The sequence below is a fragment of the Solanum stenotomum genome, chromosome 1, assembly GCF_019186545.1.
Source record: "Solanum stenotomum isolate F172 chromosome 1, ASM1918654v1, whole genome shotgun sequence".
In the NCBI taxonomy this organism is placed as follows: Eukaryota; Viridiplantae; Streptophyta; class Magnoliopsida; order Solanales; family Solanaceae; genus Solanum; species Solanum stenotomum.
The window spans coordinates 19764984-19785130 of record NC_064282.1 but is presented as its reverse complement, the minus strand read 5'-3'; the positions used below and the strand labels follow the sequence as shown (position 1 = coordinate 19785130).

The following is a 20147-nucleotide window of genomic DNA, read 5'->3' as shown; positions in this document are numbered from 1 at the left end:
ATCCATTTTAGTATCTTTAATTTCAACTCAACCTGCTCATTTAACCCTTATTCAGACGGTTAAACAACATGATGAAAATACTACTGTAAATAAATAAATGGCATCGATATAGGCTTGAATGTCACGTTTAAAATGAATGTAGGTCACTGTCGATCGAACATTATTGTGATAACTTTTGAAATGGAGGAGGTAAGATATTACTTTTAATGAGAGAGAGATAATAGAACAAAGAGAAAGACGAAATTAGAGAAATATCTGTATGTTTGGTTACTTTAGCATACAAACATATGGGTGGACAAAAATTATCTAATAGAGGTGATAAGTATTCTGTAAAATTAGCTAAAGTGCATGTAAATTGACTCGAACATCATAATTATCAAAAATAAAATAAAATAGACAGCTAGTTGGAAAAGAAAAAGGATATCGCTAGATTAAAAATGATTTTTAACGATAATTAATTAACGATAATAACTTAGTTATCGTTAAATATGTTTTTAGAGACAATTAGATTTTAGTATTTTTTGTAAATGTCCCTATAGCCTATAGTAATATTTAATCTAATGACAATCAACTAATATCAATAAGAACATTAACACTATTTATTAATTTGCATATTTTATTACTGTTAAAAATTATTTTTATTACGACGTACGGAGGAGTGAGGACCAGTGCTATAGTCAGGGGCGGATTTACGTTGAACCATGGGGGTTCATCCGAACCCCCTTCGTCGAAAAATTACACTATATATATAAAGATTAAAATATTAATTTACGTGTATATATATACTATTGAACCCCCTAAACATATACCAAAGGCGTAGCTCTGTGGCGTTGGGGGTTCAAGAATTTGCTCTATTGCATGCGAGGTCGCGTGTGTGAATCCGGGCAAAGGCATTTTTTTATCAACTTATATTTTAGACGTTTTAATTTTTTTAAAAAAATAATAATGCAATCAGAAAACGATGTTTAGTTCCAAAAATTAAAATGCTGATTGGGAATTTAGAATTTATTAGTTTAACCCCTAATTACAAAGTCAAATATTAAAAAACCATTTTCTTCTTGATTCGATCCGTTTAATCCGACCCGTTTATTTGTGGATATTATTTACATGATTCATTTTTTTTGAACCCCTTGGATGAAAATCCTCCCTCCGCCACTGGCTATAGTACTGCATAAAATAACAATTGGTAGACGCAGTTAGTATTTATTGTTCCTTTTACTCTGAAGGGGTCTTAGAAATCAACTTTAACAACGTGATAGCATGCATCAATAAATAATTACACACACTATTATAAGAGAATTAAAAATTAAGCTAAAAGTATTGATTGACTTAGTCTTTAAGGAGGTACGTACTACTCGTATCTTAATTTATTTTTAACACTTCTACATTTAGTCAAACTCAAAAGCAATGAGTTTAATTAATTAATTGAACCTAGAGAATTTGTTCTAGATCTGCCTACGATATAATTGTAGACATATAATAGGTAGAAATTAACTATAAAAAGTTTAACTTCTGACTAAAAAAGGAAACAGTACCAAAAAAACATCACAGTAACCATAAATTTAACTGTTTTAGCAATCGCTGGTTTCTCGATACAGTACCAGTATATATGTATGGTTACCGATATTATATATATAAAAGCGGAACCAGAATTTTTAGTCTATTTTATAAAAATATAGTTTACAGGGGCTTTGATAATTTTTTATACATATTAAGTAAATTTTCAACCCTACATATATACGAAAGTTATGGGCATGAACCAAAGAATCAGAAATATATACAATAGTTTTTGTTATTTTGTCTTTGCATTTGGATTTATGTGTTTAAAATGCCAAACCTTATATTTGCCAGCAATTAGAAATAAATTGGAAATTAGTAAAATACAATCCAAAACTTGTGTAGTATTCACAATTAGATGTCACAAAATTAGATCAGCAGTCTACCAGATGTGTCACAATTGAGAGAACATGCATTATGGACTTTATAGACGTGTCACATTACCAATTCTTGTTAATTCTGATTCATATCTTGTTAATTCTGATTCATATGCAACAAAGTAGAAATACATTCAAAGCAAATTAAGAGTATAGTAACACATTTAAAATCTATATTTACTCGAATTCTTCAAAAATATTATCATACCTCATTCGATTTGATTCTTCAAAAATACATTATTATTTTTGAAGAAATTCAACAAATACAAGTCAATATTTTTGAAGAACATGAAACACATCCAAGGGTGAAGACTTCACCTGATCCTGTTAAGCACAAAGGAGTCATAGTTGTACTTGTACATAACCAAATGAACAAACTCAAGAATGAAAGGACAATATACCATACAAAATTTCATTTAAGTTATATACACAGAAAGTAATCATCGATTCGATTGCATTGCATTTCATTACAAAAACACATATAACTAAACATAAAAAAGGGAAAATGAAGTGCTAAGATTTATTAATTTTACTTTTATCTCAACACAATCACCATCAAAAAAAGCTTCAAGCAGTTTCTCCACCTTTCATCTCTACCTCGAAGCTATCATCAATTTGCATGTTTCCTTTAAGAGGTTCATAATACTCACCCAAATACCCACCAAGATGATTATACAAAGCACTCTTATCAATCCTCTCATTATGATAACTCTTACACACATAATAAAACAAACTTTGCACCAAAAGCCCCACCAAAATCACAACCACAAGAACACCAATCAAGATCCCTCCAACAACAATCCTAACAAAAACACTGTACCCTTCATGATCCTTATTAGCACCACCATCCACCACAATTGAACCAAAAGTACCACTAATCACACCAAAAATCACCAAATACCCCAAAACCAACACAGAAGCCATTCTAATTTTCCCTTTTAACAGCTCATAGCTTTTCTTAAAAGCAGCAAGGCCTTGAATTGGTTCAAGAACAGTAATCACACTAGCAAGATGCCATAAAGCACTTAAGTAGACATGAACAACAAGGAAGAAAACAGAGAGGAGAAAAACAGAGACTAAAAACAGAGCAATATTGTTTTTGCTTTTGCTCTCAAAGGCAATTAACATGAGTACAATGAAAAAGGACAAGACAGCGTTGTAAACAAGCATGGAGAGGAAAACCCATATGAAAGTAATGAAGAGGCGTCTTAAGATGCTAGGCAGAGCAGTGATTATTGAGGAGAAAGATACTTGTTTTGAAGTGTAAAGAGAAGCGACAGTGAAGACAACAGCAGAGGTTGAGAGGAGGGAGAAGGCCAAGAGGAAAATTAAGTAACAGAATTGGTAAAAGAGGAGTTTGGTCCATTGAGAAGCATGAGAAGCACTTGGGTTTTCATGGAGTTGAGAAAGAATGGGATGGGTGAAGAAGGAATGAGCTAAGATTGCAAAAGAGAGTGGCAAGATTAAGCTGAGAGTGATTCTGTAAAAAGTTTGTGGAGATCTCTTTGGGATGGAAAGTGATTCTTTGAAAAGTGAGAGTAAACTCAAGTTTTGTTGCTGTTCTGGTGCCAGATCCATGGCTTTCTTGGTTCAAAATTGGATCTTTTTTACCAGAGAAGAAGAGGAGGAGGAGGTAGGTGAAAGAAATTATGCTTATCTGAGCTAAGAGGACAAAGACAAGATATATTATTACTATCCCTCCCCCTCCCATATTAATTTATGCAACACATTTTGAATTTTGAGTTTCATATTTAATTTATATGTTTCTCAAATTAATATGTGACACATTTTGAATTTATATGTTTTTAAAAGTAATTAGTGATAATTTTTTATGTGAAACTCACTCTCAATAATTTAGATACGAAACTCAAAAAAATAAAAATAGTTTAGATGTTTTTTTTACACTTATCTCTTGTATTTTCGACATTTTTTATGTGTTAAAATTATCAATTATTACAATTTAAAGTAGTTTTTTAAGTATATAAATTTAATTCAAAAAATTTAATGATTTCATGTCACCAATAAGAATTATGATAGAGTGGTAAATATACATTCATAAGAGGTCTAGATTTCGCATTACTCTGGGCTCTGGATATAGAGTTGGCTTTGTGAGGGAGCATTTTAACCATACGTGTGAACTACTTGGCACGAATATGAATTTAGTCGGATTCTGATATGGGTATCAAACATTGGTGGAAAATGATTTTTTCTAAAAAATCGTTCAGGGTGGCCTGGTGGTTTGGAATTGGGACTTCCATATTTGAGATTTTAAATTTGAAACCCCTTGCCAGCAAAAACAAAAAACTTACCTTCTAAATCGAGCAAGCCGTTTACCCACGTGCATTCAAAGAATAGCGACTGCAAATTTCTTTTATAAGATAAAAGAAAATGACTTTAAACAAGACACATAAATTAAGAAGGAAAGACTTATTTTTTGGTATAATTTTGTGCCCACAGGGGTGAATGGCCTTGTACCCTACGCTAGAAAACAAGATAATCATTCAATTATATTTTTGAAGGTTATGAAGGACGACAATACTTTTCAGCTAACATAAGTCACGTGGAACACCTTCTTTCTTCTTTTTATTATTATTGTCGTTACCTTCTTGATTTTTTGAACAAAGATATGTAATTCAATAAAAATTAATTTCCCTACATATTGTTTTAAGGATCTGTTAAAATTTGAGAAGTGGTGTTTGGTCATATAACTTGAAATATATAATGTCAAGTATCTCAAATTTTCAAATACTAAAAAAAGTTAGTATTTGGGTCAAGTTCTAATATTTGAGAATTTTTAAAAAGTTAAAATTTACACCAAACTTTTATATTTTAATAAAAAATACACATTATATACTAATTCCAACTAATATTTGTTACTATCTTCTTCGAAAAAGTTTGAGTTATAAAATTGAGGGGGAAAAAAGGACAATTGGGTTTAATGAGTTATAATTATAACTGAATCAATGACAAGTTTGAGTATGTGATTAATGTATCATTTTGCCTATATTGTTATTTTGTTATTGTTATCAATTATATTATAAGGTTATTTTTTAACGGAACATATTCATTATAAAATCTATATATAATATAAAGCCAAATGTAAAAAAGGTGATGTGGCACCTCTCTAAGGCCTCCATTGCTATTTATCTTTTTCCTCATTTTTTTGACTTTTTTTTCCTCTATTTTATCTTATTTTTTAATTAAAGAATTAATCATACTAATTTATTGTCTATAAGTTATTGCATTAATTGTTAATTATTATATATATTATAATGAAGAACGGAAAAGGTCACTAACTGAAATCAATAAAGCCCAAAAAAACAACATTTTTCCGTTACTACAACTCATCAATTCATAAAATCTTTTATTGTCCTTCTCTTATTCATCCTTTTTTTCTCCTCACTACATTTTGTGCCTTTTTCATTATTTTCCTGCCTTAATATTTTGCAAAAATTAAATATAGTTTTATTTATTTTGTTAACCATTTAACATCATTAATCACTTTTTTCTAATACCTTTCTCTATTCCTTCGTAAAGATATTAGTAAATTACAACTAAGACATTAATATCAATATAAGTTACAATTTTACTCTTTTAATTTATATTATTCAATAAAGTTACAAATTTATTGATTACTATAAATACTAGAGCATATCTTCTTCACCAATAGTAAAAATTTCTTCCTCCTCCTCCTCCTCCTCCTTCTTCTTCTTCTTTCTTTCTTTCTTCATTATATTTATACTAAAGTACATCATTTTGTTTACGTCTAATTTTATTAAATATAGATTATTTGTCACTAACTTCTATTATTTACAATGTGGAAGATAAGATGAGCATATGGCAATTTTGGGATTCCAAATTCAAATTCAATTTTGATGAGTACAATATATAATTTATGTTACTGTTCTCATTTTAGTTTGTTTGATGTCTCTTATTTATAGTGTTCTTTCTTATTATATTTTTTTCATTTGTGTTGCTTTTTTCCTCATTATTAGTGATTTTACTATACTTATTATTCCATGCATATTTTTTGTGAATAAGTTTTATTGTTTACAATGGAAGATAAGATGAACATATGATAATATTTTAAGAATTTAAGTTTAAGTTTGATGAACAAATCAGTAAAGGATCCCCTCAATTACTAATTTTTTCATTAATCTTCAGTGATATATTGGATGTTGGTTATGTCGACAAATTAAATATTAGAAGTAAGGATCATCTTTCTTGGTACTTCTACAAAAATTCATTTACTTATTAATTAATTTTAATTTATTCTTATACTATTTTATTTATTTTTTTGAAATTTCAAGTAAATTATTTTTAACCTGGAAGCTTGAATCGTTTAGTTCATAGACCTTCAAGATTTTTTTTATTGATTCAACATTGTATAAGTTTTTTTTCCTTCACAAAAAAATGAATTTAATTTTTGTGTTGTTATGTAAAGTTGTGAATAATAAAATTAATTTGAGAATTCAAGAATTTCAGAATTTTTATTTATGTTTACCTTTTAAAATGATTTAGAAATATTAACTAATATATAACTAAAGTTAAAGGAATATTAATTTATACATATAATACATTGAATTTAATTTATTTGAATACTTTATATTATTTATGTAATTGAGGTTATGTATTTCTCAATCTACTCATTTTATATAAATAAAATAGGTCGAAAGTGATTTAAATATTTTATAAGCTAAGAGTAGTGAAACGTGAAAAGAAGGTTAATTCATTATTAAAGAGAAGAATAGCAACTTTCATAGAATATGAATATTAAAAGGAAGAAAATAAGTATGAAGAGACTATAATATTTGTATGAAAGAGTAATTATTTAAAATGTAATTGATCCTACTCGAATCTCAACAAATATTTTAGAACTATTTTTATTTGATGAACAAGGAGATATTATCGTTTAATGTTTTGAGCTTTCTAAATTTGATTTAATATTTGTATTCGTGAGGAAGATGCAAAAAAAAAAAAATACGTACAAACAATGAAAGATTGATTTGAAAAAAGTCATACAAAATTATAAAAGTAAGATCGATCACTAACTAAAGTTTTCATCAACAAAAGAAACTCTTGAGAAACATTAGAATATATTCTTTGATGTATTTTAATTTATTGACATGTGATCTTCATAATCTAAAATAAATAATAGATATAGAAAAGGAAGATGATCAATTATAATTATCAATATAATTCTATCTCATATAAAAAATATAAGGAAAATTTAACTAACAGAAAATTTAATTTTTGAATTTCCCTTTAAAATTAGTTGAAGTAAAAAAGTGAACTAACTTAATTATCTTAAAGGAAAGATACTGAAAAAATTAAAGGCAAAAATAAGTAATTGAAAAGGGATGTGAAAAAATGTGGAACCGAAAATGATTTTGAAATGTAACTAAAATAAGAGATCGAATTACATAAATAAAATAAAATTATCCAAATAAAAAATAATAGGAACAAGAATAGAACAAGAAACTCATATAAACAAAAAAAAGAAGAAAGTAAAAGAGATAAATTTCAAAATGTCAAGAATGAAACATATATAGAATCAATTAATTTGTTTTTTTTTCTTAATTAAGTTCTTGAAATTGTGATTTGTTTGTAAAGGTTTAATTTGCCAGCGTTGATTGCATCAATGTCTTACTATTCTTGTGATATTTATATCTATAGTAAAGTTAGATATAGATAAAGTGGTGTGGTCACTTTTTATGATCTAGAAGTCATTTATCTTCTTCTTTTTTATTAATTAATATAACCAATAATTAGGGGGGTGATTAGACTGGAAATGGACATCTTTAACACTAATTTAATTGAAGTAAACATAATGTATAATTTTACCTTTATAGGTTGATATCATAAAAATTAACTCTGCGTTTTAAAAGAACAAAAAATAGGTATTAAAAAAACATGTTTTCGTAAAAAATATTTATTAAATGTATTTACATTTTTAAGCATATAAGCTTATAAATATTTCAGAATAAATTAAAGGAAAACTTATGTATAGACACATATAGATGAAGAGTTCAACTTATTAAATCAAACTTACCTTTTTTAATTAAAATAAGGTGAACAATTTTAGCGATATAGTTTTTTTTTTAGAAGACCTAAGATTCTTAAGCGATTTAAAACCGCAAAATATATAAAACATAAGTACTAATGATAAACTAAATTAAGAACGAAATTTGATATATTTGAATTAAACATTACAAAGAATCTTTAGAATATTTTTAACACTCAATTATTCTAAAAATTAATTATTTAACGAATTTAGCAAACTATTTCTAATCGCGCGAAGCGCGACTAAGTTCACTAGTTATAATATAAATTTATAAGTATTTTAAATAATTTTTAAAACTTATGGGTATAAATCATATTTTTTGAAATGGTCAAATATTTTTGGGAAAATTTGGGCCAAATCCATGATGAAATTTCACCAAATATATAATTTGGCAAGAATATTTGAGAACTTGGGGCCATACACTAGCTAAATGTTGTGGCGTTAGGTTAATTTTTTAACCAACCAAATTAACTAACACATTTAGTTATTCAATTAATTTATCTTTAGCAGTCTTTTACTATTTTTGGTTTAATATATTAGATATTTATTTTCGGAGCCCAATTAATTTATGCTTCGAAAGATTCTTATTTGGAAGTGGAGTGGTTTTCTTATTAAAAAATAAAAGGTGCAAATCTTATTTGTATGACTAAGAATAAGAAAGTATTTACCAATTACTCTATAATTTAGGTAATCTTATTTTTGTTAGTCATTAATTTAATTTGACGGTCCTAAAACAATGGGCACTTTTTTGTTAGATCAAGTATAATATTTTGATTAGATTCGATATTGAAATTTATGAGACATCTTTATTGGCATAACTAAGTTTCTATCTCATAGTTAGTGGTAACTTGAAGTTTCTATTATGTACTAGATGGGGATGCTCCTGCGCGCACGGGCCCAACACGTGATTATTGTCGACAGTAATTTTTATGATAGGTTGGTAATATATATAAGTATTATTATATTTGTTATTGCACTGCCTATGCACGTTTCGGCTATGTTTTATACATATTTACATCTTTGTACACAAAAGGTAAAATAGATGTTGATTCTTTGTAGTTCACAAAACATCTGCAATCACAAAGAAGAGTGTTTTAGATTGTGTAGGTATAATTTAGTAAGAATGGAGTTAGTGTGGCAGATTGCGACGTACCTTGTTGAAACTGTATTTTCATTGGAGGCAGTAGTGCATTGACAAAAGGATAGCAAACTGGAATTTACTTTGATGCAAAAACTTCCTGCAAAAGAATGTGTGAGAAAAGTTGTTTTAGTAATATGGTAGTTTAGACATGTATTCATTTTTTTGGCATTATATGATTGCAAGGAAGAGGAGCCTTATGATGGCAGTTTTGTGTTTACTGCCGGAAGGTTTGCTGCTTGTGTCCAGCATTTTGCGCTTTGTTGCTTCGGCTGTGACCATCAGTGCTGATTGGGTGGGGTTGTGTTTTTCTTCATAATTGAGAAGTCAAATTTGCAGCTGATGTTTCGTGGTTTCTGGAGAATAGTTTTTTCATTTGAATTCTGTAAGTCGCTGGTTGCACAGCTGTTCATGAAGTTGTTGGTGGTTCTGCAAGGAAGAAGTGAGTAATTTATTATGATTGTTTTATCTGTTTTAAGTTTAATATAAGAAATACCTTTGCCTGGCAATTTCTTGTATTGAGAGGTGCAACATTTTTTTCAGCAGAGACGGAAGCTGTAGCGGGATCAGTAACTGTGAAGTCAAATTGCTCTCAGTGTAGAAGGGAAGAGTTTTAGTTAGTTATTTGTAAAATAGCTAAAAGAGTAAGTATAGATTATACCTTGGGATGAGCATAGTAGATCGATCACAATGTATGCAGTAGAATGGCCTTGAGGAAATACTTCTTGTGAATGGAATGTTGCAGTCTGAGCATGCCATGATGCAGAAATGTTGGTCCTCATTCGTTAATGTGAGCTGACCATCTATGTAGAATATCTGACCACCCTGTCAAGTTTGAGGGTGGTATTATTTTATTTGTTGTTGTTATGAGAAGTTGTTATATACTTACTGGTGGTTGCATTTGTATATCTGATATGGATATTGATTCTTCTTCAAATGGAACAAACAGAAGGGAGCCAGTTGTGGATTTGCTTTTCATTGTGTATTCAATCAGCAGTGGCCTGCAAGGTGGAATGCAGGAAGAGAGTTCATGTAATCCGAATGGAAAAACTGTTTTAGAAAAGGGGGCTATTACCATTCATGTAACGCTGTGGCATGTGGAAATGTGAGGTCCATGAGTATTGTCGTATTGTATCTATTTGACAAACCTGTGTAGATAAGAAGAAGTAATTTTGGGTACTTATTTATATGTTAGGACTATATATAGATAATGATTGTTTTCTTTACCTGTTGTAGATTTTGTCACCCTTTTAGCTAATTCCATGAGGGTATTTCCATAGTAGTCTTCCCAAAGTGTAAACTTTCTGGGTTTTTTCCTGTTTCATTGATAAAGCAAAAGGGGCAGAACATTATTGAATTATAATAGTTGCAGCAAGTATATATATAGCAGCAAAATTTTGTTCTTTATTTTCAGCACTTTGATACAAATAAAATAAAAAGTAAAAGGTGCAGAATGTTGCAAAAAATTACAGCAACAGTTGATTCTTTTTTTTGTGTTAACAATATGCTGAAATGGAGTGTTAGGATTTAGTCAAAAAGAACATTACATATCAAAACACTGGAAGATGGAAAAACAACCTCGGTCAACACATCATAAGTTCAGTATACTAAAAAATGTGAAATCTTTTTTCTGGGGCAAAGATTCACTTACAAACATGCAATATATGAACAAAATGTAAAGGTCAAACATAGTATTAGTTATTTGTAATTCTAATTTCTAAGTTTAGAAGTACAAAAACAGGAAAAAATAAGGAGAGCAAAAATCAAAAGTCAGAGTAAATGTTGAAGGAAGACAATCAATTAATAAGCTAATTTGTGAAAACAATCTATACTATAAGAACAAAAATTTGAAGAATGTCTAACATCCTGATCTGTCTATAATAGGATGTAGCAATATTTTTAATAAGGAACATGAACATTGAAGGAAAAGTATTATAAATATGATGCTGACACATATTTTTTTGGATAAATGTGCAATCAAATAAACAACTGAAACAGACAGATTGTAATTATGTCAGTCTTGTTATAAATAAACTCGAAAGTATGGACTTACGAAATATAGATTCAAAATTCTTTTGATTCAGCAGTGTTACTCAAATAGAGACTAGTCAATTCATGTGGCATATCATATGAAGTTAAGTGAACAGAACCATTGCTGCAACAAGACGCCGGAGGTTCATATTCAAACTTTTTTGCACCGCAAAATTTACAATTAGGAACAGCTTTAAGGTGAAGATAAGTGGTTTGTGCTTGTGTATTTAACAAGAAGTCAACCAGGGTTGAATTTTCACCTGCAAATTAAATCTTAAGGCGAGGATATATGTTGTGATATGTAACAAAGGAATATGTAATTGTCCTTGTTACTGGTGAAAGGCGAGAATTGAACCTGGAAGTATTATAGTAGTTGAATTTTTAGCAGATTCTGAACAGTGTGTACCAGATGTTGAACCTATTTATGTTAAAAGTTGTAGATTAGCTTAAAGAAAAGTTTTTAAGTCTCTGAGAATTTTAGAATTGGGAAGGAGTAAATTTTTCAGCTTTACTAAATGAGGTTATTGTTATCTCCTGCATTCAGGATAGTCAAAATTACAGAAAAAGAAAATAGATGAAATAACCTGTTTAACCCAGTAGTAGGGACAGCCTTACAGCAGAAGAAGCTTGCTCTGAGAAGAAATTGGTTGCCTCAATGGATGGCAGGTTGGTTATTAGCCCATTGAAGATGAATTTTCGAGCAATGAACAGCGGCTTTACTTGCTCGTTGTCGAGCCAGAGAAGCTTCTTTCTTATCAGGTGCCATCATCATGTATAATTCTTGGCACCTAGCCTTTTTATTGGCGGTTGTGTTATGAGAAACTTGAGCTCGCTTATTATGGTTATCCGACATTACTGAAGATTTGAAATTGTATGGATATATAATAGCTGAGTCTTTTCATGCTTTTGTGAATGGCAGGAGAAGAACATTTATAACAATAGCAACATATTTTTAGTATAAACAATAACTATGACCTTGACGTACGTAGCTTTTATGTCGGGCAGGCAATTCAAAAATAGTGTGGAGTGTTTAGTAAAAGTAAATAGCGAACAATTATGAAGCAAGAAAAGTGCAGAAGGTAAGAATCAAACTTACGGAATTAGAGGAGTACGAAAGCAAACAAACTTGGAAGTAGTAGTTACAACGACACGGGTGAAGGAAGAATAAAAAATTAGCAATTTAGTATCAATAATTATAAAATATTTTAAGAATCAAAACCTGATGAATATTTAGTACACATTTTCGTGTATGGAATCACCGTCATTTCGATAAGGTACTATACTATATTATTGAAAGACGGATTCAGAATACTAATGTTAACCCCATGACCAAAATTGGATGATCAGTTCTCAAGTTGGTATCCTAAATTCACATTAGCACTACCACTCCACACGTTGGATTGGGTATTTTCTGTGATAAAAAAAAATCCAACTGACACACACACACAAACAGAGTAGAATTAGTTCGTGAATATCAATCAACACTGCACACAGAAACAAAAAATTCAACAATCCCACCTCTGTTCTCACATCAACACCATAATGGGTTGATAGAAAACACAACAGAGATACCAAAACGAAGTAGAAGAACTGCACAATTTCTGAAAATAAAGAGAAGCCGAAGCTAAAAAGAAAAATTAAAGCGACGAAAAACCAAAAGCCCTTTATCTGCAGCCAAATCCAAAAATCGCATGAAAAATGGAAGCAGAGGTGCAGAAGAAGGAAAACTGAAAGCTAATGAAGCAAAATTACCTTTTTTCTCCCTTTGTGAGAACTGGAAAGACCTGAGAACTGAAGAGTGTTTCTATCTATCCACCATGAATAGATTATACTGTTGAAGGTGGAAAGAGGCACGTACAACACAGCGAAGGGAAGGAAGGTTGTGACCAAAACACCCTTCATAAATAAAACTAATTACGAAAAACAGACATGTTGATTCCGACACTTCTACTATGGTAGAAATTAATTTTTTCCTAAAATTAAATTAATTAACACACACAGCTATGTTTATAGGCTGTAATATAATTTTGTTAAAAAGATAAAAGAATGAAAATGGTTTGTAATATTTGAAATTATGATTAAGGAGGTATGCATGCATGCGTAACAAGTCATAATCTCGATATGGGTCAATTGATCTCCCTTATGATCCATTGATTGGCCTAAATTGTTCATATGTAAGAAATTTTTGAAGAAAAAAAAAGGGAGTTTTACAAGTCTGGATAACAATGTTAAGAATTTCAAGGTCACTAAAATTAGACACTGGACGAATTGAATTATGACTTGTATTTAAGTTTATGTTATTATAATCTAAGTAATTTTTGGACAAATCATTATTTAAATCCCCCCATATAAAACTTCTAACGATGAGCATTGAGCTCGAGCTATTGGTCAAATGGATGATTATTTGATTGAGCTGTTAGCTAGCTCTCAAGCTTAATTCAACTCTTCTATTAGCTTATTTTCCATTTTGTATAACTAGTATTGGCCTATTATCACAATTCAAAAGGATAAGTTAAGCTGAATGAACTTGAGCAGCTAAATGGTGGATTCAGTGGCGGATCCAGAATTTTTGTTCAGGGGGTTCGAAGTATAAAGAAGAAGTTCAGGTGAAAATGCAAGTGGGCGGTGAGCGTAGTAGCCCCTCGGCATGCTCTTTGTACAAGAACCATAGATATTTCATTGGTTCATAAAAGTAAAGACTAAACTAATCAAAGATATCGAGGATAAAGATGCATTGATAAGAATTTTAGTGGATCGACTGTATTACATAAGTTGATTCCTAAAACGCGTGAAAATTAAATGATGAAAAAGGGAGCGCGACGGGGAAGAAAGATATTTATCTTATCATGCTAAACTGAACTCACTTTATCACACCGTATTAAACATATTTTTTTTTACTTTTATCATGCTCCATCGAACATTCTTAAAATTTCTTGTGTTTTTTATACTTTTATTTTGTAATGTTTTACTTTATATTTTGCTTTTTAAAAGTTTTTAAATTAGTATCCATTCAATCAAATATTACTATGAAAATCGTTCAGATTCTCTAAAAGTGTGTAAAAATAGAGTTACTAATGCATATTCAGAAGATAAATAAATAACATCGTCAATTTTTTTAGTTCATATAGTTCAATTTACTAGGTTAGTCATAATTTGTAAAAAAAAAAATAACGAATAAATCAAATAAGTTTAGTTTCCATATCTCTAAAATAGAATTAAAAACATAAAAGAAATTTCATGAATTCTATTAAATTAATATTTTTAAAAGGATGTTGACGATATTTAAGTTTCTTCATTCAATTACATCTATTTACATTTTTTTAAAAAAAAAAAAAAAATTATATTTCTATCTCAATATCAAGTTAAATATAATTCATCATTTTTTTAAAAAAGTTATTCAAACGTATATGAAAAAAGAGTTACGTTGAACAAAATGAATAATAGATATAAAAAGAATAAAAAATAAAAAAAAAAAGAATGTGTCTAATAATTTTTTTAAAAAAACAAATTAAAAAGAAGAAATGTAATAACAGGAAAAAATAATGAAAAAGAAGAAGAAGGTCTGCCCAAAAGTTCCATGTTTCAAAGCATTAAAAAGAGGGAACCAATGGGATTTGAACCAATGACATAGAGACATTTCATGAACCACTTATCCACTGAGACAAGTCTATCATTTATTTTCACGAGGTTTATTTTAATATATATTTACATAAAATCAGAATTTGATGTTATATATATAGTGTAATTTTTTAACGAGGGGGTTCCGGTGAACCTCTAGGCTCCACCTAGGTCCACCCCTGGGAGGATCCTAATCCAACTCGCCATTGACCCGTAATTTTTAGAGTTTGAAACCTACGTTTCATCATATAGTTAAACTTGGGCACTACTTAAATAAGCCCATCAGTCAACAAAATTCATACCCAACCCATCAAACCAAACTTTGGATGGGTTTGGGCAGGCCAATTTTAAGAAAACCCCAAAAATCAATTTATTCGGCCTCTGAAAAAAACTAATTAATTTGCTGAATTGATGTTTATCAATACAGTATTTATCTTAACCTAGACATCATGATATCAAAGGTATACATACAAATTATAAAAGAAGTAAACACACGAAAAAAGTTAAGAAGGAGATTCAACATGAGCAAATATAACCAACTATCTCTTTTTCTGCATTTATTCATTCTTAACAAAATAGAAGACCATAATGATCTTCTTGTTAAAATGTACACATAATTCTATTGAGCAAGAAATAATGATTTTCTGTTCCTAACTATTCCCAAGCAAATTGCCTTGCTCTTGCAATTTTTCCATATCCAGCAACAAAGAAACAAAATCTAAATCACATAGATGCAGAGAGATCATGTGGCCTTCTTCTTATTTTTTGTTCTAAGCAGCACTAGTAGTTGATGATACTCTTTTCACTCTTCCCAAGCAGTTGTCCTTAGGCCTACAATGAGGCAAATACATTACTGGGCAAGACGGATTTTTCCTTTCAAGCCTGCAAAACAAATAAGTAAAAATTAACAACACATAGAGTGTACGCGGGCGGACCTGACCTCTGTTAAGTGAATCAGCAATCAAACAACTTACTCATAATCCAACAGAAAATAATGGAGAAAAATAGAGATTTCAAGCTTAGCAAGGTCATTTCCGGGGCAAAGTCTGCCTCCTCCTCCAAAAGGAAGGAATGTTCCTACCTTTGGTGTAAGTTCCTAAAAATTTCACAACACGACACAAATTACAAAAATTATCAGATGATTTATGTGTTTACACTAAACCACATGATAGTTAAGTAAAAAAGTGTACTATTTCTAAAGCAATAAGGTTTGTTAAAACTTACATCCCATCTAGAAGGGTTAAACTCCATTGGATCCTTATATATTTCAGGATCCAAATGAACACTCCTAAACCACACCAAAACTTTCCATCCTTTGGGTATGGTATAGCCTGGAAAAAAAAACAAGATATAGTTGAGTTGTGTTAACGTAATCTCCTCGTATCAGTTAATGATATATTATTATAACTAACCATGAATAGCAACATCTTCTTTTGCCTCACGGAAGACCACAAAGGAGAAGGTAATCAAACGAAGTGTTTCATCGATCACCTATAAAGGAATTATTACATTGACTAGAGAAGAGAAAACAAAATTTGATATACCATGCATGAATGTTAAAAAAAAGAAATGAAAAATTCACCTTTGAGAGGTAGTCCATATTCCTGATTTCTTTGAGTGTCAAGCCCTTTTGGTCAGATGGCCTATTTTTCACAATAGCCTCTTGCTCTGCCTGTTTTTCGAATCGAAAGATTGAAATCTCAATAAAATAGAACATTGAAAAATGTTTATAAAAATGTGTAACTTTTTGTTACCTTAGCTTTTTTGAAGAACTCAGGATGTTTCTGCAGAAAATACGTAACCCACATAGTTATATGACCTGAAGATTCATGACCAGCATTAAGATACATTACCAACACATCAATAATCTCTTCATCATTCAATTTCCTTCCATTCTCATCTTGAACTTCAAGTAGAATATCCATCATGTCTTTCTTGTCTTCTGGCCCTCTTTTTTCCCTCCTCGCCCTCCTATCATCCACGATCGATTGAAAGATTGCCACAAGCTTTTTACGCGCCTGAAAATTTATCCACACCTTTTAACTTTCTAGTAAATTGTATACATAAGACATGATTTTTTCACGCAAACATTTATTATTTAAGTGACAAAAGACAAGGGACAATTTCTCAATTACCTTGAGTGCTTTATGATAAGCAAATCCTGGCAAGTTGACAGCCATAGCTCTAACACCATAATTCAAAATTGTGTATTCCTTTTCTAAAGCATCCATGACTTGTTCACTTTCAGTACTAAGGAAAATGTACATAATAATTTGAAAAGTTAGCTTTCTCAGGTGTGTTAAGAACTCAATTTCTCCCATGGATGACCATTTATCCAATGCTGATATCACTCGTTCTTCGATATACTGAATGTACATCGACAACGCCTCGTGACCATTCACAGGTGCTGCAGTTAGTTTCCTTAACCATTTGTGTTCTTCATATGAAATACCAATAAATGATTTTTTACCAATGAGTTCCATAGTAGAAGTAGGCCAGCCAGGCTTGAAGGCTTCATCATCATTTAAAACCTTCCTGCAAGCTTCTGGTGTTGTAATAATCACACATGGACTTCCAAACATGAATGCCTTGTATATTCCTGTTCGTCCGAATCTACAATTATAATTTTAAAAAAAAAAGTCAGCGGCAGAGCAAGAATTTTGACAACGCCTTGTCAAAATGTTGAAATGTCGCATTTGAGATTCGAACATGTGACATCAAGCAAGTTTAATTACTAGAATGGCACTATAATATAAAGGGAATTGTATGTATGTGCAATATAATTTTCTGACGAAAAGAAATCAGAATCCCCTTTGAATCATGTAGCTCCTCCATGTAAAGTCGGATTGGCTGGACAATAACAACATATCCTATGTAATGTAAAATAAAAGTGGGATTTGGGGAGGGTAGACTATACGTAGTAGACCTTACCATTAGCTTAGAGGTAGAGAAACTATTTTCTATAGACCTTCAACTCAAAAAAAAAAAAACAATGCAAAGCAATATAGAAAAATAAATAACTCAAACGAAGATAGTCACAAAAAAATACTATAGATAACTAATAAATCATTCTAAAGATAAAACGATAATCAACTAGAATTATATTTTTTTTCTCCCTCTCTCCTTAGAATACTATCTAACTAGCTAGTGGGGGCATGTGTTCATTCCCTATCTATCTATCTAAAATGCACTTTCTTATCTTGTAAAATTGTCTACCACTTTAGTGGCAAGTAGCTTACGACTAGACTTAATACCTTGTATGATTGTTGTTTCAAAGATAAGACTTTAGTGTCTTTCAAACAGTAAAAACTTTATTGAGAAATCGTATGTTCGAATATAGTCAAATAGGATATTGTTTATACAATTTCAGCTATCTAGTACTGTTACAAAACATGGAAAATGTACAAGAGGAGACATGAATCATTTTTATCTCCTTGAGATCCAAATATATATTCACCCCTACCCCCTCTTTGTCTAATGGGGTGGCAAAAATGAAATATTAAGTAAACAATATTGTATCCCCAAGTTTATTAGCTCCTGTCTGATCATAAATTTTGAAGCTAAAATTTAAAAAGGCATATATAATCACATGCATATTCAAATTACATGGATGATGACATAATATACTTAAAATATGCTCTTTTTAGAATACAAATACAAGTAAATAGGAAATATATCTATATATTCAAATTACTTAGTTTATAACTTTTTAATTTTAACTTTTTCACCTCTAATAGAAAAATCAAACAAACAAATTAAGACAGGAAAAAATGAAGTGTAAGGTAAAACTTAAAGTTCACACAACTTTGGCGTGAAAAAAGGGAATATTAATATAATGTCGTTTTCTTCTTGTAATGACAAAAAAAGTGTCAGGTAAAATGACAAATATTGGGAGCCTCGAATTAATAAAAAAGCTGACTAGACATGAAATAGTTTTAATTTTCCTCTTTTTCTACTTATGTTTGTTTCTTCTTTGACTAAATGTTAACTCACTAAATGAAGACAAATGCTTCTTTTACCATTTCTAATTACACCAAATACACTACTTGCAAAACCGCCAAGCTAATTTCCAATACCTTTTGCTTATCAAAAAAGGCCAACCTTTTTCCCTCATAGATTAAACTAAACTAATTCTCACTTTTCACGAATCATGTGACATATCAGTTTACACAATTATACTATCAAGAAATCCAATGACCAACTAGTTGATCGAAATGTTTAGAGTTGTAATTATTTATATGTTCTTTTCATGGGCGTATGTAACATATAGACCCTGCTTTTATCTAGATCTAATAATACTTTTAATGTGACGTATAAATTTATGTGTAAGATTTTTTAAATTTTTTTATCATAAAATATCAAGTATATAAATTAGAAATATAATGAATTAAATGCTAAAAACTTTAAAAAATTAAAATCCTAAAATTTAATTTCTAGATCAGCCTCCAACTTAAAAAAATTTCTTTGGTCAAGAAAACAAAGGTTGTCAGGTGCTTGTAGTAGTGACTTGTGTGTTTGTCTGCACCACTCAATGGCACAATAAAAAAATTAGAGATATGTACATTTTAAATATATATTAGTTTATAAGCATAGATAATTCTGAATTATATTGAACTCGTATGAAGAGAGAAGAGAGAGATAGATGACCTGGAAACAAAGGAAGAGATGAATGAATCAGGATTGTTGGATTTGAAAGCTCTGAGGAAGGACCACATAGTACCAATGAAAGGCCACCCTAAATCACCGGGTGGCAATGACAACCTCAACTTCTTGTCACCACTCAACTTCACTTTTTCATAGTACCAAACATTTACACTTAAAACTAACCATTTCATGAACCCTAATATCACACAAATAATAGTCACCATCATCATCAACCAAAACTCCATAATTCTAACGATGAAAGAAAAGTATATATATGAGATAAAATGGAATACTTTTTTTTTCTTTTGAAATTTTTTCAAAGGTTGAAAGAAGAAGAAAAGGAGGAAAAGGTTGAGAAGAGAAAAGAGAGAATAATTGTGAGATATATCCCTCTCATGAGTCTCTATCTATGGTCCTTTATTTCAATACTTGTGTTGTCTATTTATAAGTAAATGAATATGAGGACAAGGAGGAGGAGGAGGAATTCTAGCATTCCAAAGTAATTTTTGGGTAGAAGAATTTTTATATGGAAAGTACTAAAATTAAAAATATATATTTGGAGTCCACCTTTTTATTAATAATAATAAGATATGGTCATAAAACATTTTAAATTTAAATTATTATACCATGTTTGGTAGGTAGGACGGGGCAAGAGGTGCAAAAGAATTTTATTTGTTAAAAAATTATATTATAAAATAAGGAAAATAAATAATTTTTT

The 20147-nt window shown here is 30.1% G+C and overlaps 2 protein-coding genes across 2 annotated transcripts; both read right to left on the bottom strand.

The window, feature by feature from the left end:
* Positions 1-2309: 2309 nt before the first annotated feature.
* LOC125847286 (uncharacterized) lies at positions 2310-3603 on the bottom strand. The gene has a single exon (XM_049526940.1). The coding sequence runs from the start codon at positions 3510-3512 to the stop codon at positions 2502-2504; it is 1011 nt and encodes a 336-aa protein (XP_049382897.1). The 5' UTR covers positions 3513-3603; the 3' UTR covers positions 2310-2501.
* Positions 3604-15332: 11729 nt separating this feature from the next.
* Positions 15333-19813, bottom strand: LOC125853676 (ent-kaurenoic acid oxidase 2-like). The gene is made up of 8 exons (XM_049533402.1): positions 19433-19813; positions 16921-17398; positions 16540-16803; positions 16368-16457; positions 16198-16276; positions 16010-16116; positions 15760-15881; positions 15333-15667 (listed from the first exon to the last, which is right to left on the bottom strand). The coding sequence occupies exons 1-8, from the start codon at positions 19672-19674 to the stop codon at positions 15556-15558; spliced, it is 1494 nt and encodes a 497-aa protein (XP_049389359.1). The 5' UTR covers positions 19675-19813; the 3' UTR covers positions 15333-15555.
* Positions 19814-20147: the final 334 nt, after the last annotated feature.

Excerpts from the sequence above, each read along its gene's own strand:
- LOC125847286 (XM_049526940.1), bottom strand. The coding sequence starts at position 3,512 with ATGGATCTGGCACCAGAACAGCAACAAAACTTGAGTTTACTCTCACTT.
- LOC125853676 (XM_049533402.1), bottom strand. The coding sequence starts at position 19,674 with ATGGAGTTTTGGTTGATGATGATGGTGACTATTATTTGTGTGATATTA. Across the intron at positions 16,458-16,539 it reads AGTTCTTCAAAAAAGCTAAG|GCAGAGCAAGAGGCTATTGT; the intron begins GTAACAAAAAGT and ends TTCGAAAAACAG. Across the intron at positions 16,117-16,197 it reads AGAAGATGTTGCTATTCATG|GCTATACCATACCCAAAGGA; the intron begins GTTAGTTATAAT and ends TTTTTTTTCCAG.